Below are 23,724 nucleotides of genomic sequence, written 5' to 3' on the forward strand. Positions count from 1 at the left end.
ATTGCCAAAAGGTGCAGTGATGCCAAACAGCAGACTGTATGCTATGCATATGCTAATTAACAAGAAGAACAATAGAGGAGGAGCCAAGATGGCGACCGGAGCAGACGCTTGAGCGCCCGGCTCCGTCGGTCCGTGGCCTCGGACTACTATCCTGATGCCCATCCTCGCCGATTTTCGAGGTGCAACGTGTGCGAAGACGCGCTGACCGCGCTGCCGCTTTCCCGGAGTCTCAGCCCGCCCGGATGCCCGAGTTCTGGGTGCTTTTGTCCTCTGCACTGAAACCCTGCGCCATTACGGCCTTTGCTGGCCCCCTGGAAGCTCCGCAGTTGCCGGACCAGCTAGCGCTAACCTGAGCCCCGCGGTCCCGATTTCACCTCGCACCACGGATCGTTGCCGGACGAGCCCGGAGAGGGACGGCCGGACACCTTCTGCACCCTGTGCCGGACGGGCTGGAGCTGTGGGGTGGGCCCCGGTGCGGCGGGTCCCCTGCCCCGCTCTGAGGACCGCGCTGTGGGAGGCAGCTGCCCCCTTCACCTATTGCCTAGCCAGCGGCGGAGGGAACCTGCGAGAAGAGAAGCGACTGTTGGCCTTTCCCGTTGCGGCGTAGACCTGAGGGGAATTGACTCCTTGCTACGACCCCCCCCCGGCCATTGCACCGTATAGCGGCAAAACATGGCGTTTAGTGCCTGCTTGCGGCTGGGGGGCGATACTCCGGTCTCGCCTGCTGCCCACTTCGCCCCCCCTCTTCCGGACACCAGCTCCACGGTGCCGTCCCGGATTGCTGCCGCTGTGGGGGCCCAGCCTCCGCTTACATGCGGCTCCGTTCTGGCTGCCCTGCGGGACTTCCAACTACAGATGTGCGCTGGCCTGCAGGCGCTGAGTGAGCGGTTTGACCCCATACTGTCGGCCGCGGGTCGTGAGCGCACTGTGTGCCATCTACAGGGCGTGGGTCTCCCGGTGCTTTTGTCCGCTTGCGGGGACGCAACGGCGGTGTGTGACTGTGTTACACTGGTGCCTTCACCTGGCGCTCCCGGCGCCCAGGGTACACCGCTCTACACCTCAACTGCGGATGCTTTGTCCCCCTGGTCATGGCTGCCTGCTTCATTGTTGCCTGCCTCACCGCGTCCACTGGACTATCCTGTTGAGAGATGCCTAACGGCTTCGAGGAACCGTTCGCGGTGGCCCACTGCTGACTTTTTGTGGAACTCCTGTACCTTACTTGCCAGGTTTGGATTTTATGTGGTGCAAAGAGGGACCTTAATCGATGGGCGGCGGCCATTTCGTGATCCTACTTCACCATCCTTTCACAAGCGACCATCTTGTTTTTGTTTGTTCGGGACACGGGGCCTTCATGCAGGGGCTGGTTTAATCCCAAGCCCGCGATCGGGCCAGGGCTAGACTGATTTCTATTGTCATGGTTTATGGACGGGCTGGCCTGGGACTGGAACTGTATGTATGTTATGCGCGCACTGTTGCGACTTGTATCCCTTCGCTTACACTGTGGTGCCATGGTATCTTCGCATGCCGTTTTTTGGCGTAGTGGGCTCTCAGTGTGTGGGGGCCATGATTGGCTGATGGTTTGGGGCGCTCTGGTGTCCCGTGGGCTCCTCCCCGCCTTCTTTTCTGTTTTCTTACTTTCTTTCCTCTATTCCTACTTTCTTTCTCCTCTATATTTCGGGTTCATTGGGCGACAGGCACTATGCTGGGGGGGGGGTAGGCCGTAGCCTCCGCATTGGTGTAGGGTGGGGGGGTAATACTCTGTTCTTAATTAGTTCTATGGGCCTTTTTTCCTTTATGTCTCTGCGTTCTACTTTCTTCGATTCGGGGTCCGGGTGTGGGGTGGATCGAGTGGGGGCGGCTCCGGAGGGGTGCGTACTTGCTCATGTGACTATCCTTTTATATTTCTGCACCGCCTCACTGTTTGAGTTTTTACTTCAATTGTTGTTCTTACTGCTGTTGCTGCTCTCCCGTGTGGTGAGGCTATCTTGCGGACTCGAGTCTCCTTTGTTCCTATCCTTCATTGACTTTTTTCTTGATAAAATTATCTAAAAAACTTAAAATTAACCTTCACTTCTCCTTCCCCGGGTGTCAAAGATATCTCCAGCATGTGATCCATAACTTGTTGTTAATCCTGACTGTTGACGCACGGGGGATTTAATGTGGGTATCAGTGCTTCATTGTATCGTGGCCGGCCTGACGGTTGTAGGCCCGTATTTGTTCTTTTAAGATGCACGAATAAAGGTTTTTTAAAAAAAAAAAAAAAAAAAAAAAAAACAAGAAGAACAATACATTGGAAGAAACCCACTGACCTGCCACAGGGTCCCTTCTTCCTTGAGGATCGCAAACAGCATTCCGGCTGGAATCAGCAAGCATGGCAGAAGTCCCATCAGAAGCCCAAGAATCTCAGACCAGAACGGGAAGCGATAAGTGCCATACACCGAGGGCTGGTACTTCAGGACACTGTACGCCAACAAAGCCTGCAGGCGGGCAACGGGCATGGGTCATGGGAAGGATGAATCAATCAAGCATCACTGGGCTCTGCTAAGGGCATTAACAGTCATTGACACCTCTCAGCGAAGCAAAATTGCAAGTCATGCAATATTGAGTCCAGGCAGAAGGAACGAGTGCATTTTGTCAGACCAGGCAATTATGAGTTGTTAATATCCTACAGTATGTGAGCAATAAGACTTATCCGTCCCAGCTCCAATTTCACCCTCTAAACAAAAACACATCAACCGTCACCATATGTTTCATGTCCCTGCTTCAATCTTTTAATGAATCTAGAATGAAGGCAAGGAACAAAGTTAATGGCCACATTCTAAGCCTTCTGATTGGTCGAGGCAATATTGGTATTTGACAGACGGGGATAATAAATGATGAGCTTGATAAAGCTTCTTTAGACAAGTCTAGAGTGGGCAACAAGGTGTTTGAGTAACTCTAAGTGATATGGAAATATCTGCAACCTATATATTCACTATCTTATCAAAGGAGAATTTAGCAAGTCTATAGAGAATTATGTGAAATTTCAAGCATGTTTATCCATTAAAATGCATGTCGGACTGGGTTTGGTCAAGGATATGACCAGCCTAACTATGGGGTATGGTGTAGGCTTATTTTCAAAGATGAGATATGGATTCACCACTATTTTATAAGGGGAGGATAAGGCCTAACAAAGATCATATATGCTTTTGGATTCATGTAGTCTAGTGTTGGGAAGGTCAGCATCTCTCTCAACTCTGGTTCCACTCTGGGATGTTTTTGCCAGGTTTTCATATTTCTGTGACTCTAAAGCACTGCACGAGAATGGAGACCTTTTTCCAATAACAATGAAATCATATATGTCTAGATGTGGGACAAAGCACACAAGACATTAAATACAGGTTGGCTCACCAGCATCGTTGCCGGGGACAGAAATATCCAGCAGGCCTTGAAGTAGATCCCAGGTTTCATCCCCAGCATCATGTGGATATCACGGCAAAAGCGCTTCATCCCTAGAGGAAATATGTAAACTCTTACCATCGGATTGCCATCAAAGACTATCAAAACGTGAAATGACACTGCCACCAAAAATCTGTGATCAAATTACGTTAATTATCATGCAAACATGTCAAATTATATGAGCAGATGCGATACTACCATGCAAGTTCAAATAGCACCACCAATATGCTCATACAGCAATATCTTCAAGAAATAATGTTTTGATCATGTCTATAAATCCGAATTAAATCTCATGACTTTGTTTTGTTGGTTAAATGTTGTCCAGATGTTTGTTTAAGCCCACTTAATGAATCATTTCAATGATGCTTCTGGAATACTTTGGAAGATCACAATGAGAGAGGCCTTCAGACCTCTGCGGTTAACCATAGTTTTGCCAAATACAAGTACATGGTAAAGTCGTACAGTGTGCAGATCTGTGCCATCAGACTGACCGCAGATTGTCTTGTGGCCAAAGGTGTTAGTAGACTGTAGTAATCGCGAAGACGTAGAATCAGTTATTTCTTCTTTATTTGAAGTATGTAGCAGATAAGTAAAAGGGTGCTGGCAGCATCAACAACGGCACATCTGGGATGAGCCTCCAACATTCCATAGTCCATACTTGTACCACACTATGTGATGTCATAACATTCTACAATAAACATTCTACCATCAATTCTTAACATCAATATACTATATAGACCCTAAGCTGAGCCCGAGGTGCCCTACTTAGCTTCCCATAATGGTGCTCGCTGTGGATGGGGGATTGGGAGATCCTTCTGGGGCGTTTGAAACCAGCGTTCCCGATTAAATCACTGAATCAAGCTGGTGCTGTGTAGTTCAACACCATTAGCGAACCTTGATGCAAAAGTGGATGCGTAAAACACTCGACGGACATCCACAGGCAAAAAGTAAATCCTTCCCTCAGATAGAAGATCTATTCCAGGAGCCAAAAGGCATTTTTGAGCTACTAATGTTTAGCCAAAATCTATAACATACTGGTAAAATCAAGTTGTGATGTGATGTCCTTGTCATCTTATGTCTTTTGAAATGATTGTTCTCTTCACATGAAAGGGTCAAGATGTTTGGCACATTGTTGTTTGGCAGCTTTGCACTGGTAGGGTATGAGTTAAAGACCCTCCCTTGGAAGTCACTTCCTTCCTATTGGAATGTGTCATATAACTGTGATGGCCAGCTGCCACCACGATCTGTAAGTAACTGGCACCCTTATGTTGGAAGACTTATCGGGGGAACGCATGGAACAGCGCAGTCAGAGCCACGTGTACCGGAATACCGCCAGCGTAACCACGCTTATCTAAGCAACGCATCTGCCTTAACCATGCATATGCATTGTGACGGCAGATAGCGCTCTAGTTTTCGGGATGGGGGGTGAAGTGTCATATTAGTTATCAGGAAGCTCCAGATGCGGAACAGGTAAGTGGAGTTGGGGCCGGGTTTTGGGAGGTATTTTTTAGGGGTGGAAGGTCGCTTTTAGGGGTCAGGGAGGGGGGGTCGGGTACTTTTGGAAAGCAGGCATGTTTTTAGGGCTCAGTGCAGGGGGAGGGGGTCGGGGTAGTTTTAAGGGATGGGTTTGGGGGGAGTTTTAGGAGTGGGGTGATTTTAAGGCTCAGGGCGGGGGAGATCGGGCAGTTTTTTAAATTGGGGATAGGGTTTTAGGCCTCGAGCAGTGGAAGGGATTGGGGTAGTTTTAGGAAGGGGGACGTTTTTAGTGCTCAAGGTTGGGTACTTTTAGGGACAACACAGGGGGGAGTGGGGTGGGGTAGCATATGGTAAGAGGCATGGTTTTAGGCCTCAGGGCAAGGGGAGGGGAAGGGGTTGTTTTAAGGGAAGGGCAGGTTTAGGCTACGGGAGGCGAGGTATGGGGTTCAAATTTTAGGGCTTAGGGCAGGATGGCGGGGTCAGGGTAGTATATAATAAGAGGCATGGTTTTAGGCCTCAGGGCAAGGGGAGGGGAAGGGATAGTTTTGAAGGCAGGTTTAGGTCACAGGGCGGGGGTGCAAGGTCGGGGGTTTGAGTCTTAGAGCGGGGGCGGAGTAGTGGTGAACCTTAGCTATGCATACCCCCTTACCATCCATGCCTTTACAATGAAAATGCATGGTAAAGACATGCATGGTAACGGAATGCATGGTTAAGTGGTTAAGATTCATTCATGGTTCGGGCTGCGTGGTAGATGCACGTGGCTGGGCATAAATAAATGGGATGCAACAAGAGTTTTGTATGGGTTGAAAAGTGTGCACACACATATAAGTATCTATAATAGAAAATGTTAAATGCTTCGAATCCCAGTTCTCTCACTTGGCACCTCTCATGAACATTAACAATAAAATAGACAAACATATTTTTTTTAAAAAGACTAGCGGACCCAGCTGTGGCTCTGGGTGCTTTTCTAATGGAGCCTGACTCCTTTGCGAAGGCCTCAGGGTTCAAGGTCAATATTGAGAAGTCAGTCCCTCTCAACCTCTCACTGTCACCACACACGCAAGCATGCCTCTAGAACCAGCACCCAATACAGTGGACTAGAGACACGGTCCCTTATTTAGGAATTAAATTGGCGCCTACTTTACAAACCACAGCAACAGTTAACTACGAAAATTGCACACTCAAATCCGCTCGGATCTGCAGCGGTGGAAGCATTATCCTATTTCATGGCTAGGGAGGATAGCGGCCATTAAAATGACCATTCTAATAAAGATCTTATACCTATTTCAGACACTACCTCTACAACCCCCGGTAGCATGACTAAACCGAGGACAGTCGAAGCTCTCCCTTTTTATATGGCAGGGTCGCAAACCACGAATGAAGAAACTCATTAGCACCCTCCCGCCTAATGTAGGTGGATTGGGGATCCCTGACACCCAACTCTATTACAAAGCCGCGCAGTTATGATATCTAGTAGAATGGAACCACACTCAGTCAGAGAAGCACTGGCTATTCCAGGACCGAACGATGGCGGGCACATCATTCCGGAAGATCCACTTCCTGAAGAAACCGCATAGACCTCCTAATCTATACGCCTCCACATTACACGAACCACACTAACAATGTGGGATAAGACCAACAGGAAACATAGGCTGACTACATTTCCCTCTCCTCTCACCCCACTTTTCGATAACCCAGAATTCAGCACAGGGTTGGGTGAGACTGTTTTCACGCACTGGCGCGCTATGGAGTGCCGCGCCTTGGGACACCTATTTGATAAACAGAGAGTGATCTCTTTCCCACAGATTAGATCTGAATAAAGGATTCCGGAGTCGGAAAGGCTGCACTATCTGCAACGTAGACACTGAGCACTACACCCTGACAATAGGCCACAGGCACAGAGATACCTTACCCCTTATGAACGTTGGCTTATGACAAGAGCATCAGATAGGAAACTAATCTCGGACCTCAATAAGATGTTGCTCACTCGATACACGCACACATGTAATGCAAGCCGCACACGCTGGGAGAAGAATCTAGGATGAGAACTTAGTAGTAAAGACTGGGAGGGTGTATATTATAGGGCGAGGCACACGGCCAGTAACATGGGCCTAACCTAAACACTAACCAAAATAGTCACCTACTGGTACTACACCCCAGAGCGCATTCACCGAGTCGACCCCACACAAAGCCCGGACTTCTGGAGAGGGTGCTGGAAAACCAGAACATTGGTCCACCTTCTGTGGGAATGTGAGCATGTACAACAGTATTGGTCTCAGATTCTAGACGAAATCGACAAACACCTTGACACTGAGCTACCAAGATTCCCAGCATACACTCTTCTGGGAGTACCAAATCCCCTGACATACCCCCTCACGTCCAGAAGAGGAAGCCAAATAGCAATAGCCTTGGCAACGGCCATTCAAAACATTCTGATCCACTGGAAAACTCCTCAAATTCCCACACACACGGGTTGGCTCCAGCGCTTGTGGCACGTATTGGGGATGGAGAAGATAACCCTTACACTGGCAGGGAAAGGCTCGACCTTTGGAGACCTGTGGCAACCATTCTTAACCATACTTGCTCAGGAATTCCAAGGACTCACGTGCCCCAGGTATCTACATCTTCTACGCCTTACCGCATCCGACACTACCACTCAGCAGGACACGAAGCCACAGTGAAACACTATAAGCCCAAACATGACTTCTTAACGGGGGAGGGGGGAAGATTCCATTTCTGTTGTTTTTACATTACTTGTTTGAACCTTTTGGTAAGTCAACTGCCTGTGCTCTGCGTAGCCCATGATTTGATGCCTGCCAGTTGTTAAATCAATAAAAAAGTTTAAACCTAAAAATGACTAGTGGCCAAGGCTTTCAGTGTCCAGCCTGCCCCTTCCTTTGCAAGATAAAAACGTGTGAGTGCTCTTCTTACCATAGACGCGAGTCATGACGAGGCAGGATGTGATGACGACCACCATGAGTCCGAATCCAGCACTGTAGTCATCCAGAAGAACCAGCCAGTACATGCCACCCTGGAGAGACGACAGGCAGGCACAGTTTAATTTCACCCTCTCTTGAGGACATCCTTATAGCAAAGAGTGTTCATACATATAGAGGCCTGTGGCTGTCTTTTAGGCATTGTCGGGCTGCCAGTTCTATGTATTGGGTAGTGAAGGTGCTGATATATCCTGGCGGGAGCTGTGACACTGGTCTCCCATACCACTGTGGCGTGGATTACCTTTTAGCACTTTTTTGTTCAGAAAGACAGGCCCATAAAGCAGGGGTCTGCTCTTGAAGAACAACAAAAACCAATGTGCTGGGAGTGTCTCCCAGTGGTAAGGGACACGTTTCTTGTCTGATGCCGTCATATTTTACATACTGGACGTAGGAAAACATTCAGTGGACATGACAGCAGAGGAGATAGCCAGTGGCTTTGCCGGTAGCAGATCTGCTCTCAGGAAAGTCACCACCATCAGAATTTCATGGCCATGAAAACAAGTTCAGGGGACAAATGACTATCCCTGTGCAAGCATTAGTTTGAACAAGGATTGGAATTGCGAGCTGTGTTATCTTTATCACACCCTCAATATGTTCCCCTCATAGATTTCAACAGGTTAAGCCTGCCACAATTCATCGGGGAAAAGAGGATAAACATATAGAATTCAGTGTGTTAAGCACCAATTCTGCATGTTATGTGTCATTTTCAAGTTGAAAACTTGGATGTATTATTTGCACCCAGTAAATACAGAAAATAGCACTCACTAGGTGTGCTAAATACCACACCCTATTCCGCACAACTTAGAGTTAGGGCCTTACCATGGCATTGGATACAAGAAGTGAGCACACAGAACAACCCCCAATGTTCAGCAGCTTTCCTATTCCCACCTGTCTCTTAAAGATGCCTTATGTTATCAAATTGCTCCACATAGCAAAAGGGTGAGCAGACTATCCTGGCAATGTTGTGCTAATATAAAGCTGTTAGAGAACTACACTGCCAGTTTTTGATAAAACATACCATATAGAAGAGAACAATTCTCTCAATACCGTCTATATAGCAAAGAGCATTTTAATGGCAATGCTCCTAAAGTTCTTTCTACAACAAGCTGTTTTTAGAAGGCTGAGCTCGCATGGTTCCTTCAGTGACAGAGGCCCGAGATCTACGAAACCAATGTCGTTCATATAGGAATCAGGGGCTGGACCAGTGCTTAATTTGAGCCGGTGGTTGCTGGTGGGGTCCACCAGCACTTATTTTTGGTGACCAGCACTTACTTTTCCCATCAGATATTTACTGAGAGATGAAGAGGGAACAACAAACCAATCAGACGAAAAGAGATCACAAAGGGAGAAAGAGGGACCTGCAGGAGTGAGATAGAGGGGCAGGGATACAGGCTCTCATTCAGTGAAGGTGGCTGTTCTCGTCATGTGATATGATCAAGGAGGTGATGTAGTAAATTAACATGCCATCCCTATTGGACTTGGCCTTTTAATGAGCTATTTACACCGTTATTTGGAATGAAGTGAATGAATCGCCCAATTATTCACACAGGGAATTTATTTCCTAATGAGTTAAGTCAACCCCCATCCCTGCAATGTTTGTTTTCAGGTGTGTCCATAACTAGCCCTGATGAAGACCCACCATGATGTAATAAAATCACTCACTTTTTAGTGGGTTAAAAAAAAAAGATCGCTATCCAGCATGCACTAATGAATCCCGGAATATGGGCAATTAAAAGACTGATATGCTCAGCCCATCTATGGTGCACCGAAAGGTTGGTGCAGATAGGACTAGTATTTATGAAAAATGTTAAAGTGGTGCACAAGTGTTACATTACTTTCTTTTTGATGCACTGAGGGAGCACTATTTTTCACTGATCACCTATGGAGCACCTATTTGTTGAACTTATTTTGACTCATGTAATTGTTTGAAACTTTGGATTGTGATCCAATCTGTGCTCAATAACTTCTTTTCAATTGTAATGTCTGTATAGTTCAGACTCCCATGTTTGGCAGGGTGAATAATTCACCTTTCACTGATCATATAGAACCAATGTTATTTTGTATTGTATTAAACAGCAAGGTTCTGAGGAACATAGGCTCACCCCATGGTGATTTCAAGTGGAGTAAGATAAAATGGCAGTAAGTGTCTGATAGTGGATTGAAGAGGCATGAGGTGGTTTCAAGTTTACCAGCCTTGGTATTCAACGTGCCATGTGTAATTGCACCTGCCGCAGGCTTCTAAACACAGCTTCAGCCACCAGCGCTCTTTCTTTTACAAACTAATCACTGTCCAGGAGCACTGTGCTTGTGCAGAGGCATAGGAAGGGGGGTGCAGTGGGTGCGGGCCGCCCCGTGTATCATCACTGAGGGGGATGACAAAATGGCTAAATATGTGTAACTATCTTTTCCCCCCTTATTTTAATAATGTCAATGTGGGTGGCGGGGGGGGGGGGGGGTGACAAGAAAACTTCCGCACCCGGTACCACCTGACCTTGCTACGCCACTGTGCTTGTGGGAGCATTCGAATAACCATATGAATAACCATGAGCGACTCAAAGCCATTATGTATCTCTTGATGTGCTGTACAAGAGTAGAAAGGACAACAAACTCTGGCAGAGACCTACAAGCCCCTGTTTTTCTTCTGACTTTGAAATTGTGGTGATTAGCAGACAACTGGTTCTCCCTTTTGCTTGCATTTTCACATGTATTGAGACTGTGCCAGTACTAATAAGCTTAACATATAAGACAGTTATGTGCCAATGTACGTGGTAAAGCGACACTTAGAAACCAAGAAGAAGAACTGTATGTGTTCACCTTGATAAATTCTGATTGCTCTCCGGTAGTCACTGCTGAGCCACTGCAAAAAATAATATCAGAATGACTCTCAGTGGCTAAAAGATACACTGCAGGCCTTTGTCCAGACATTATTGTCAAAGTGTGGGGGTTGCTCTAAGTCCTTGCTGTACCAGTCTCTTTCTGCGCCTCAATACAAGGGGCTGGCTCTGAATATTTCCCTGCGCCTCTTCAAGGACAAGTTCGGCTCTGCCCTACCAGATGACACATTTCATGAGCTCTGAAGCAAGCACATTTACAATTTATTCCGTTGATATTGTAAGAATGTGAGAAGCTTAAAAAGTATGGTTGGGTGCAGGAAGGAGTTTCCAGCTCCCGGCTTGTGCTGTACCTCTGTTGTCAGCAGGAGTCCCATGAGGAACAAGATTATGCATAGCAGAGCCGAAAACACAGCCTTCTTGGGGCGCAGGTAGTACGGGAACTCATCTGTTATGGACGTCACGATGGTCTCCATAAATGCAAACTGCGAACCAACAAAGAGATCAGAATGACATTATTTACACTGACAGTTTTGTGCCCACACAATTGTATGCATTCTCCGCCTTTGAGACAAGCTTCCCTTACCTGGCTGTCCAATCCAAGGGTTAGGAGCATGAAGAAGAAGAGGAAGGACCAGAATGGAGCGAGAGGAAGCATCGTCATAGCCTGAGGGTACACTACAAAAGCCAGACCAGGACCTGGAAGAGATGTTGAGAGATTTAAAGTAAAAGATAAGTGCTAACTCGGATGATGCAGACAGCCAAACAGAAGCAGGAGTACATCACATAGAGAAGAGGATGTGGCGTTACGGCCAGCGATGCCAAGCTTGGAACTCGGGTACCAGATTCTAGTCCCAGTGTCTGCTCAGCACCCTATGATTCTGGTCAAATCACTTGACTCTCCCTATGCCTTGAACATGAATCTGACTTTGTGTAATTTAATCTGATGCTCATGTAAGGTGCTCCAAATCCCATAGGCAGAGTTTTCTCTATATAAAAAAACATAAAATGTCTGCTGAGAACCTAGTGTATCGGTGGACGAGCACGCAGTGCAGGCTGACCTGAGTGTATACGCAAGCGAACCACAGCTGACCAAGCATGAATCACCCCACTTTGAGGATGACATTTTGCAAATCATTGCTCACAATCTCACACTATGTATACCAATAAATTACAGGACTAAACACCACAACACTATCAAATATAATGTACAATACATAGCTAAACACAGAAATGCTATGGTGTCCATAGTCCTGTCAACAATATCCATGTTAAGGTGATGTGCAATGTCACCAATGATGTAACAGATGTCATTATGATCATCTGTCACGTCATGGGTGAGGTCATGAGCATGGCATTTGGGGTGCGAGCCATGGTTTGCATGGTAGATGTGTCAGTTATTGTTTGCTGAGCTAACCTTATTCAGCTAATTTCAATGTTTTTGGTTTTGTGAAGCACCGCCACAAAATCCAGGAAAAACTGCCAGGACCTAAAGAAGGGGCAGATGGTCTCCCACTCCAGGGCCTCGGTGAGAAATTTCAGACCACAGACCAAGTAGGGAACTACACACATATTAGACATAGTCCTTAGCTAAATATTTCAATCCAGGATTTTATGGATAGCTAGAAAACTGCATTAAAACATGTTCTGAGGGTGAAATACAAAGGTTAAAGGGAGCTGAGGACCACGGATTGTCAAAGTCGTGGCCACCGTCGATGCCCCTTGTTACGTTTTTGCCCCTCTGCCCGAGTCATGAAGTCATGCTTTGCAAGGCCTTTGGTTGGGATTGTATTTTTGCCCATAACTAACCCTGGGTGGACAACTACGCTACGCTCGCGAAGTTTGCGTAGTTTGTGCTACTTCGCGCTACGCAAATTGCACGTAGCACAGTGCAAAATCCCGTAGCGTTGTTGGCATATTTTGCTTGCTCGCGGTCCTCAACGTCAAGTTGGCGACCGTGAGCGAGCATAATGACACCCCGGCGAGACTTTTTCCTCGTTCGAGATCAGCAACATCAAGTTGCCGATCGCGAGCATGGAAAATAAACCTCCCGGCGAGATTCTCAACGCGGGGAGGCCAGGTTTCTCATTACGAGTGGTCACGTATGCTCGCGACCGCTTGCGATGAGAAACTACCAGTCCGCGTTGACAAAGCTGCCGCTCGAGTAAAAATCTACTCGAGCAGCAGAAAACGACCGCTTGCACTGTGCAAGATGCCGTTTGCAATGATTGCACAGTGCGGACGGATGGGACCACCACCGAATCGTTCAGCATGATGGGCTCTTTGTGTTCAAGGCATCTGCTTGGTTGACTCCCTAGGTTAGGGAGGACCCCAAAATCATCACCTCTCTCATTGTTTGCTGTATTTTCATTTTCACTTTTGTGAGGTGACTGTATGTATTTTTGCTTGTAAAGATAGAGTCACTTGTTGTTTTATCAAAGGTATGTGAGGTTTCTGTTTTATTAATTGGTATGAGATGGAGTGGAGTTAAATTTGGCGTATCCTCCACAAAGTGTTCCTTGTGACACCAGTCCTTAGAAAACTGGCTAACTAATGTTGTATGCTGGAGATCATGCCTGAATAATGGCAGTCATACATGGCACATTGAAGACAACATTTGGCATCATTTTGGTAATTCTTGGAAATTTCAAACAAAGTAGTGGTTTTTTTTTTAAATGGCAAACTTTTCCTTTTTTTGGATGAATTTATTTGAGTGTATTAATTAATATTATTATTATTATTAGTAGTAGTATCAGTATAAGAGTTAGTATTATTGTGGTTGTTTTTATCCAAAATGAAAAGTGTACATTTGATAGATAAAAGTGTATATTTTAAGAAAGTGACTTTTGGTACAAAATGATTACATTTCTAAAACATGTCCAGCTGACATTTAAATGCTAATTCCTGCTGAATTCAGAAGACTTATTGATGGTGATGTTTTATTGGTGCCAAAGCTGCACTACTTACTAAGCTCTTAATTCTTGTCTCGTCTGAAGACATTTCATTAATATTAATAAAGCTTTTTATGAAATGATCATCTTTACGGTGAATATAGATTTCGACTGTAAGACTGATCTCTGTAACCTGAGCAGTAGATCTGTCTGCTCTGCTCTCTGTGACCTCAGCTTCTGAGATGTTTGTACAATTTTATTTCTTCCACCCTCTCCCTTCATTCCTAAAGGTTATTCCATCCAAGAGAGTGGGGGGAATGCCCCATAATCCCTTGAAATGGTGAGGATTCTCTGGCACACAATTACATTCCTGTAATATTTCAAGAGTATTCCCTCAGAACTGATCTCTTTTAAGGGTTTTCTGTAAAGATTCAAAAACTAAGAACCCTTTCCAAAAGAACCCGGACTTGCTTGCTTTGCGCGCTCTGGGGCATATTCACAAGAACGTGTGATAACTTCCGCAATGGTAGCTTTACGCAACTCTCAACATCGCAGCCCAACGTGGGAGAATAATCCTGTGTCAACGTGGAATTCACAACAAGGCGGTACCATGCGATAGTCTGCCGAAACCGCGGACAATGTCCGCGATACAACTACCTCAATGGAGATAAAAACACAAACCACAACACCAAAAATCCTGCGATGGGTCAAAGCGCGATGAGGAAATCAGCGATAAGCAGCGCCAGGCCTGCAACACACACCTGGCCGTCGGAAAACATCACCATAAAAGTAGAAAAAAACACCCAAACACAAACTGACCAACACCCAAGCACCATGGAGGCAGCCTAAGCAGGCGCAGAGGATGAGCGCAACCCTACAATCACCCCGGACGACCAGCCCGGGACCTCGGGGACAGGGAAGGGCAAGGACAAGAAGAAGATGAAGACGAAGTTCAGTCCGCAGGCGAATAGGATCACAGTCACAGTTGTGATGGAACACCATCAACAACTGTTCGTCACCTCCAACGTGTCATTGGGCGCCAAAACTGGAATATGGCGGGACATCGTGGTCAAGGTGAATGCCGTCGGAGAGCACAAGACGACAATGTACGAGGTCAAGAGGCGATGGAATGACATCAAGTGGAAGACCAAGGAGAAACTCACAGCCAACCAGAAGGCAGCAATGCAGACTGGAGGTGGGGGCCCAGCGCCACAGCTCGAGCTGGATGACAAGGATGAGTTGGTGTCGACAGTCATCAGTGTGGATACTGTGGCCAGAGTCGGGGGACCGGACAATGCTCGACAGGACACAACACAACCGCAACAGGGTGAATGACCACCAGGTACTGGGGGGACAGGTGGAGATGGCCACAATGGCACACATGCACAATCAAGCAGAGCACAGTGCACACCCTCAATGACTCTGGGTCATCTCCCAGATCCACAGACTGTGCCAATGTACAATGCCATGCTGTCTGAATGTCAACATGTACCATGCGGCTACATACATGTGGACACATTACAATACACCATCTCCCTTCACATTGCAGGGCCACAGTCAACACCCCTGCAGAGCAGTCCCAGCCACTCTTCACTGATGACGAGGAGGACAACCCCAGCATCGACACCCAAGCCTAGACATCATTGACATCCTCCGCGACTCACCTCCAGGATCAGGGCTGACCAGCTGCATCGAGGAGACCCCACCCACCACCCTAACCACCCAGCAGGAGGCACCCACGGCCCGCCAGTCTCCCAAGACCCCCGGGAACAACACATGGCCTTCCAGCGCCCTGTGCTGGAGGCCCAGAGGGAGACGGCTGAGCAGGTGCGGGTGGGGTTCGACCTCATGGACACCAAACTGGACACCATCCATGGCTGTCTAGGCCCGCTCCATGGCCTCCAACGAGCCCTGACTGACATCGCTGGAGTCCTGACATGGAGAGAAGAACACCTGTCCACTCAGAGGGGCTCCAGCGATAGCAGCTGTGAGCTGGCAACCATGCAGAGGCTCATGGAGGCTCATGGAGGACACGGATGGACGGCCCCTGATGTGTCAGTGGCACACACTGCCCCAGCCGGTACTGCAACACCCACAGGTGGGTCAGAGCACACATCCAGGGATGAGGATGTGGATGGGTTTGTGATCAGGAGGCACTAGCTTTCATTTCCGCCACCTGGCCTCTTCCTGCTGGGTGCCGCACATGGCCCCATGACCTTCCACTGACCCCCGATACACTCCAATGCAATCACCTTGGACAGCGACATGGACTGCCATATCCTGTTTGATGACCAATCACACGGCGACCAGACTGCGGACTGTACCCTACCTCTTCCGCAGTACTTGTCATCCTCGGATGGACTCTGGCTGGCCCTCTAGGGGCCCATATTGTGTAGTGTGCTCGGCATTGCCCTGTACCGCTCCAGCTGCAAGACTGCACTGGATGTACAATAAACATCCACTGACACACTGCTGTGTTATGTCGTTCATCATCCATGTATGAATGTGTGGGTGAATGTAGGGACAGTGATGTCCCTTGCGTCAATGATGCTCATCCTGTGGAATGCCAGTCAGAGGGTGCTACATTGCATATTGTGTACTGGATCCCGTGAACACTACAACAGGGACACACGCATCAGCCACATCCATGTCCGGACATGGGCTGAACCACGCCCATATCCCACTCGTCATTGTTGCAAGCCCTGCGCTGCTCCTGCGTACGGCAGGCCAGACCACTCCTCTTACACTTCGAGGGGGGCCCTCATTGCTACCCGTCGCAGGCGTACTCACTGGTGGTGTGCAGGTCACTGGTCTAGTTGTCAGCATGTCACAGCCACTCCCCGAGGGCAGGTTTGCACACTCACCACACCCATCCGGCACAGGCGTCACGGGCCATGTGACTCCACCAACATAAGGGGCTGACAATGTCACATTCCCCTTTGTCGGTGGCGACTGGATGAAAGACGCTCCACAGTTCTCAATCATAAAGGGCCCATGAGTTGTTGCGCACAGGGTTATTGGCACCCGAGGCCTTGCGGCCATCAGGGGCCTGCCGCCACGTGGTGCTGACTGGGGTTGCACAGAGTTAGTGGCACCTGAGGCCTTGCGGCCGTCACGGGCCTGCTGCCACGTGGCGTTGACTGGGGTTGCACAGGGTTAGTGGCACCCAGAGCATTGCGGTCGGCACAGGCACCCCGCCACGGGACGGTGACTTTAAGTGCACTGAGTCAGTGGCACCTTAAGCTGCTGAGCGGGTGTGCAGCCTGTGATGATGCCCTGTCCTGGTGTTCCGGACAGTTCAGGTTTTGTGTGCCCTGCTGGAACACAGTGTAGGCCAGAGACAGAGCGCAGCGTGGGCCTACTGCCACGTGGCGTAACTTCCGGGATCACAGAGTTGGTGGCACCTATTGGGCTGAGCGGGTGTGCAGTCTACGATGAGGCCGGGTGCCCTGGTATGTCCTCTGCCATGGAGTAATCAAGACCCAGCACCAAACGTGAGACCTGGTGGCCTGTGGAGCGGGGCAGCATGGTGTGGATTGTGGCATGTCCGCGGGCCCTGGACTTGTGGCCTGTAGCGGCACGTGGTGGGACCTCTTATCTGCACGCCGGTGGCGGAAGGTGAGCAAAGCGGCCTGAGTGTGCATGGGCGGGCATGCTCCGATGGGCGTCGGGAGGGGCTGGGGTGCCTCTGACTGGGTGTGCATGGGCGGGCAGGCGATGTTGTCTCTTGCAATTGTGTGTCCTGTGCCAAACATGTATCTGGACTCTGTTTCAGATGACGGGTCTGTCTCAGATGTGTGACCTAATGGACTGCACTACATGCCAGCAAGTGGTTGGAGACACACCGGTGGCAGCAGGTGAGCAGTGTGGCTTGGGTGCGCAGGGGCGGTGCTCTCTCTCCCCCTCTCTTCCTCTCTCTCTCTCTCCCCCTTTCTTCCTCTCTCTCTCTCCCCCTCTCATCTTCTCTCTCTCTCTCCCCTTCTCTTCTTCTTCTCTCTCTCTCTCTCTCTCTCTCCCCCTCTCTTCTTCTCTCTCTCTATCCCCCTGTCTTCTTCTTCTCTCTCTCTCTCTCTCTCTCTCTCTCCCTCTCTTCTTCTTCTCTCTCTCTCTCCCTCCCTTCCTTTCTCTCTCCTTCGCTCTATCTCTGCCCTTTGATGTGTGCAGGACACACCTTCTCATCATGATTTTTGTCTTGCAGGCTGTGACCTACGGATTGGCCCAAGGGGAGGCGCAATGTGTCTTAATTTTTTTGTCAGTGTTCATTTAATAAAGTTTGATTTGTTGCTTCGGAAATGAATGTGTGATGCTCATTTTTGTGACGACACATGCATGTCACCAGTTGTGATTTTGCGACATCAAGCGGATAATTTTATATGTGATTGGGCGTAGCTGGTGTGGCATGTCTTTGGTCGGGGTGCCGGGGAGGGGGGTTCCTGGGGGTAGTTGCGGCGGGTGTTGTTTCCCTTTAGGCCCTCCGAGCTGCATGTTCAGTTGCCCGGGTGCATCTGTTGTTCTTCAGGTGTGGCTCTGGACTGGTCGCCCTTTTGTGGTGCAGGCTGTGGTCCGACTTAGCACCAGGTCAGAGCAGGTGTTATTTTCCTGCAGCTAACGCGCCTTTTTGCCTGTTTTGTGTTCTTATCGCAGTTCTGTCTAGTCGTTGTGAATGTTGTGGAGTGGTGTTGTCGTGGCTTTGGGCATGGGAACGCCTACTCTGCATCTCATTAGCGATAGTTGCGGGGGTCATCCATGGCTATGTTTTTTGCGGCTGCTATCGCGGGTAAACTGGTGCTGTAGGCTGTTAACACCAGCTTGTAATTGGGGCGATAAGTTTATCGCAACTTTGGCTGCGATAAAGTGCTGTTAAGTCGGCGATAGTTCCTTGTTAATATGCCCATCTGTGTAGCTTTGGCATGCTTTTGACACCTACGCCACACAACTTTCCACTGTTTGGACCAGCCCTTAATACCTCTCATGTTGAAAGTTCACTAGTTCCCACCAACCACAACACAGCTCGAGGATTCAAATGCACACAGCACGTTCTAGGGTTACGGGGGTATCACAAATGGCAAGCGAGGGCTTAAAGAGTGAGTTAATGGCTCTAAGTGTGATTGCCCTTGAGTTTTTACATAATCTTAAGGGCTGCAGCTGTATATTCCCAGCGTTACACCCCTAACTTCATCCATGCACAGCCCTTATTAGGGAACAGTGGGAATGTATGGCAATCAGGACACTTCACTGTCCACCCATTCACCTCTCGGTGCGTAATTTGAGCTGGTGGTTGCAGATCGGGCCCACTGGCACTTATTTTCCTCATTACCAAAGGGGATCATGGACGGAGTGTTGAACATTGCAAGCACTCACCCCCAGTCAACTGATCTGGGTTAAATCCATCATCATTCTATAGCTCACTCCGCCACCCCAGTTCAGACATGGCCATATGCAAATCAGTCTGTCCCTGTGCCTTATGGGAACAGTCCAGCCCGAACTACCAAGCCATGTCTTTCCTGGACCGGAAACAAGCATCCTGGGACCGGTTTCGGGTTCATAACCCTCATCAGCCAGGCTATCTTGAATCCGGTGGCAAAGTGAGCAAGGGACCCACGTCTGGGCATACCCTGTCAACTTAGGGCAAACAAATCAATACCAAAGGGGATCATGGACGGAGCGTTTGAGCAAATCAAACACTCACCCCCAGTCAACTGATCTGGGTTTAATCCATCATAATTCTTTAGCTCACTCCGCCACCCCATTTCAGACATGGCCATATGCAAATCATGTATTTTCCTCATTACATTTACACCCAGTGCAAGAAAGCAAAAAACAGAAAGAGGGGAGAAATAGGAAGAGAAATGTGGCACAACAGTGACAAAGGGAGAAATCAAGGATGAAAAAGAGTGTGGAAAAGTGAGATAAAGGGGTACAGGGTGTGTAGTAGTAGATGAAAGAGGCATGAGATGGAAACAAGACTGAGCAGTCCTCATATCTGGCGCCCCCGATATTTGAAGTGGCGGCTGTGGGCTTCTGAGAAGAGCTTTGGGCCCGGGGCACTTATGGTTTTATAAGTTAAGCCTTGTTACCTCCCTGCTCTTGTTTCCGACCCACAGACAACCCCATAATATCACAGGAGTCTTTCTCAGTTGGGAGACAATGGGTCGTGGGAGGAGGGAGTTTATCACACTTCCCTGTAGCTAAATGTAGTGCAGGCCAAGCAGATTTATTTCTTTATTTTGGTCATTCGCTGATCCTTCAAAAAAGCTTTCGGAGGAGGCCTGCAGGAGGACTGATGCATTTGTCAATATCTTATTGGGCAATCTATCTCAGAAAGCGTTTCTAACACACCTATGAATACAGTCAGATCTGTTGCATGCCTCTTGAAGTCACTATTAACACTGTTACATATACGAGCCTAGAGAGATGGTGCTAACCGTGTGCACTGTTCTCCTGCAGTGTCAAAAGGCACATGCTAAGCTTGGGATGCCTTACACAGGCTTCACCAATTCTACATCATGAAATGGAATCTAAAAATAACTCCAAGTTTAGACGCTGATACACACCCTTGCCCACTTAAGGTGGTGACTATGGAGTTGAGGTATATAGGGAGATTATGGAGGAGCTTGTACTTATGCTGCACATCTATACACCATATAAAGGGTAGACCTGGGCAGAATTTCGGTTATGCTGTAGTAATTGGAGTAAGTTTGGTAATTCTGCATACTCTTTGATGCAAAATTACCAATACTGATCCGATTACTCCTGCTTGCATAATTAAGAGTAATTTGAGCGAAAGGATCCTACTGCAAGAGCACATTTAGCAAGCTTGAAAGGCCGCTCGTGCTCACTATTCATGTTCTGCTGCCTTTAGAGATGTTTCTTACTGCAAAATGCATTCTCACGTCCATTTGGGACATGAGGCTGCATTTTCAACTCAGAAAATACCGCTAAATTCCAGTTGGAAATCGGGCGAAATTCCCAGTCCAAAAGCACATTTAGCGAGCGCGAGCAGCTGCTCGCTACTCGTGTTCTGTTGCATTTAGCACTATTTCTTAGCGCGAAATGCATCTTTGCTTCCATTTTAGGCATGAGAGGCCATTTTTCACTAAGCAATAGCGCTAAACACAGAATTATGCATAATTCTGTGGAATTCTTAGGCAAATGCACGTAATTATACTACACAGAATTACGTGTTACGCTCACACATCACACATAATACCGGGTCTAAAAAGGCAGGACTTCCTTGGTTCTCCGCAGAGTGCAAATGTGTTAACACTAACCGGAGTGTGCATGGTGCTGGGGTGAACATGTGAACTAAGCAAAATGTCACACTTTTCGCTGCAACTGTGTTTTATTGGATGGCATATAGTACATGGCGGCGAGTGTGACCTTTAAATATGACAGTGGGAGAAAGAAAGCGGCTCTTAGATAGACCGTTGCGAGGGTTAGCCAAAGCTGGTTAGCCCTCAGAGAGGAGCTGTTTCTTAGGTAAGGAAGAGCTTCCTAGAAGAGGAAGGTGATCGAGGGTAAAGGGTCTTTTGGGGGGCTGTGGCCTGGGAAGTTGTATGCGAAGTGCTAACCCATACAGGATGAGCAGCTGGGGATGCGAGCGCGCCTGAAGGAATGGGTGTGGGCAAGTGTCAAAGCGTTGACCTTGAGTTTGAAGCAGGCAGCTGTACTCTCACGGCTTGGTTTCTCACTGCCAGGTTGAGCAAGTAACGCTGTGAGAGGCTGCCACATTAGCTTGATTTGACAGAGAAGTTGTATTTTTTTTTATTAAAGCCCTACATCGCTGTAAATTAAAAAAGAGAAGCATACCCCCTGCCCAAAGAAGAGTTGCTGCTTTCCTGTTGAGTTTCACATCGAGGCCCCAGGTCCAGTCTATGCTCAGAGCATCTCTCTCACACCGGGTGTAGCACAGACTAGTGCAACCCCCGTGGGGCCGGGAAGGAGAGACCCGCCACCGCAGGGTTCCCTGCCCAGAAGCCTCCCAGGAGCCCCCACACTTGCAGCGCTCCAGAACCTCTGACATTAAACCTGACGGGCTTTTATTTATGTCTACGCGCGATTGGCCATCTCTGTAGCGGGGTGCGAGACCCAGTCCTTTTCCTTGTGCGCATCATCCATCACAGCACATCTTTAGAGTAGTGTTAATGTATCCTTTACAGCGACGGTTCATGTCGGAGCCGGTACATTTTCCGCGTGACTCCACTGCCTCACACCTCATGGGGTCGTGGCGATGCTTTCCAGCGCTCGCTGACACTGAAAGGCGCCCTCGGGCCGCGTAAGGCCGAGGAACGGGCGGCCGACATCTCTGCTCAGGGTCCCAGGTCCTTCTCGTGAGTGACAGTAAGAGCCGGGCAGCCGCGCTGTCTGAACGGATAACGGAGGCGGAATCCATGGCTGCAGATGGCAGAGTGGGAGGTGTGCCAGGAAGGAAAGTGGGAGTGAAGTGCAGGCTGTCTCCTAAATGTGCATGTCTTGATGAAGGAGAGGAATGCAAGAGGGCAGCAGTCTACTGCCGTTTCAGAAGGATCTTACACAGTCAGCTGAAACGCCCCGAAAGCAGTGCTTACAGTGTAAAATAATAAGGACCATCGCTCTGACCAGGAGGCCCCTCCAGCTTGTATCACCCACTGCCCCTGTCACCGCTGCCAGTGACGGAACCAAAACAACTACTAACCATCTCTCTCACCTGAAGTGTGACAGTTCAGATTATTCCAGGTTCCTAAAGGAATGGCTGGGGAGGCGGGTATTAGTAACTTTGAATGTATATTGTATTCATTCATAAACAACCATTGTTCTGCTCATCTCTATATTAGATGAGCAGCGCCACCATGTGGCAGAGTGTCATAAGTCTGGTGTTGACAATTAAGTGCCAGAGCCAGCCCAGTGCCGAGCACCGGAAACCACCGGCTCAAATTAAGCCCTGCCCAAAAGAGACTGCGTTGAAAATCGTCAGCAGCGCAAAGTTTATGTAAATCTCCCTCCTGGTACCTGTTCCAAAACACTGAAGTGTGAGGAGTTGTTCGAGGTCAACACGTTTAGGAAGATTTAATCTTCCTAAAGGTCCCTATCTGATCATATTTGTTTACTTCACTGGAGTGCATGTTATCAGAGTGTGTCCAAATTACCAGGCAGAACAACTTGTCTGCAAAACCTGCTGTGGTCCTACCAATAATTTACAGGGGCTTACAGTTCGCTCATTGCTTACCACTGATTGGCTTTATTGTCACTCTCATTTGCGTGCTTCTTGCTCCAAGTGCTTTCATTGTCCCAGCTTGTGCATCTTGTGTTTGACCCTTCACCACTGCGTCTTTACCATCCCTCTTATTGGCTGGCTTCTATCCTTCCACTGGTCACTTTTGGGGAACTATTTTTTTCTTGTTGCTTAAGGACTGCAGAAGTGAATGTGTTTTCAAGCTCTATCCCTCCTGTGTGTCTCCTCCCTGGCAAATACTCACTACCCACTACCCACTACCCCGACACAAACACATCACCCACACCTGCAAGACCTCCACTGGCTCCCCCTTGAGAAGAGTGTAACTTTCAAGACACTCACCTATGCATACAAATGCCTTTACAACATCGGACCCCAATATCTCAATGAAAGAATCTCCTTCCACGTACCCAAGAGAAACCTCTGAAACCCCGACCCAGCCCTCGCTGAAACCCTGCGCATCCTCCGAGCCAGAACAGGTGGGTGAGCCTTCTCCCACGTTGCAGCAAAGATCTGGAACGAGCTCCCGATCAACATCAGGCACGCACCGACTCTGCACATCTTCAGGAAGACCCTCAAGACCTGGCTCTTCGACTGCCCGGAGCTGCTCCCCCAAGTGCCTTGAGACCCTCACGGGTGAGTAGCACACTTCACAATTCCCTGATTGATTCATACTGTGTGTTGCTGTCTCCCTTGTGATGCAAGTTCTCTTGCGTTTTCTTTGACCCAGTAAAACGCCATACCTCCCCAGTGCTCCATATTGCTTTCTAGCTTGTGCACCTCTCCCCCCACTCCCATCCCAGGGTCGCTCTTTCTCATGTGCGGCTTGTGCTCTTACCGCACCCCCATTCCTTTCCCCACCCATTCTTCCATTGCCCCGC

At 48.5% G+C, this 23,724-nt stretch overlaps 1 protein-coding gene across 1 annotated transcript in view; it reads right to left on the bottom strand.

Annotated features, from left to right (window-relative positions):
- The window catches only part of SLC6A7 (solute carrier family 6 member 7), a 324,078-nt gene that overhangs the window by 111,152 nt on the left and 189,202 nt on the right, over positions 1-23,724 (bottom strand). Inside the window, exons 9-13 of the mRNA XM_085617728.1 lie at positions 11,328-11,440; positions 11,095-11,226; positions 7,846-7,945; positions 3,391-3,491; positions 2,310-2,477 (exon numbers count right to left, since the gene is read on the bottom strand). Of these exons, the coding sequence (XP_085473854.1) occupies positions 2,310-2,477; positions 3,391-3,491; positions 7,846-7,945; positions 11,095-11,226; positions 11,328-11,440 (614 nt within the window). The remainder of the gene's footprint in view (positions 1-2,309; positions 2,478-3,390; positions 3,492-7,845; positions 7,946-11,094; positions 11,227-11,327; positions 11,441-23,724) is intronic.

The sequence above is a fragment of the Triturus cristatus genome, chromosome 7 (assembly GCF_964204655.1).
Source record: "Triturus cristatus chromosome 7, aTriCri1.1, whole genome shotgun sequence".
NCBI classification, from domain to species: Eukaryota; Metazoa; Chordata; class Amphibia; order Caudata; family Salamandridae; genus Triturus; species Triturus cristatus.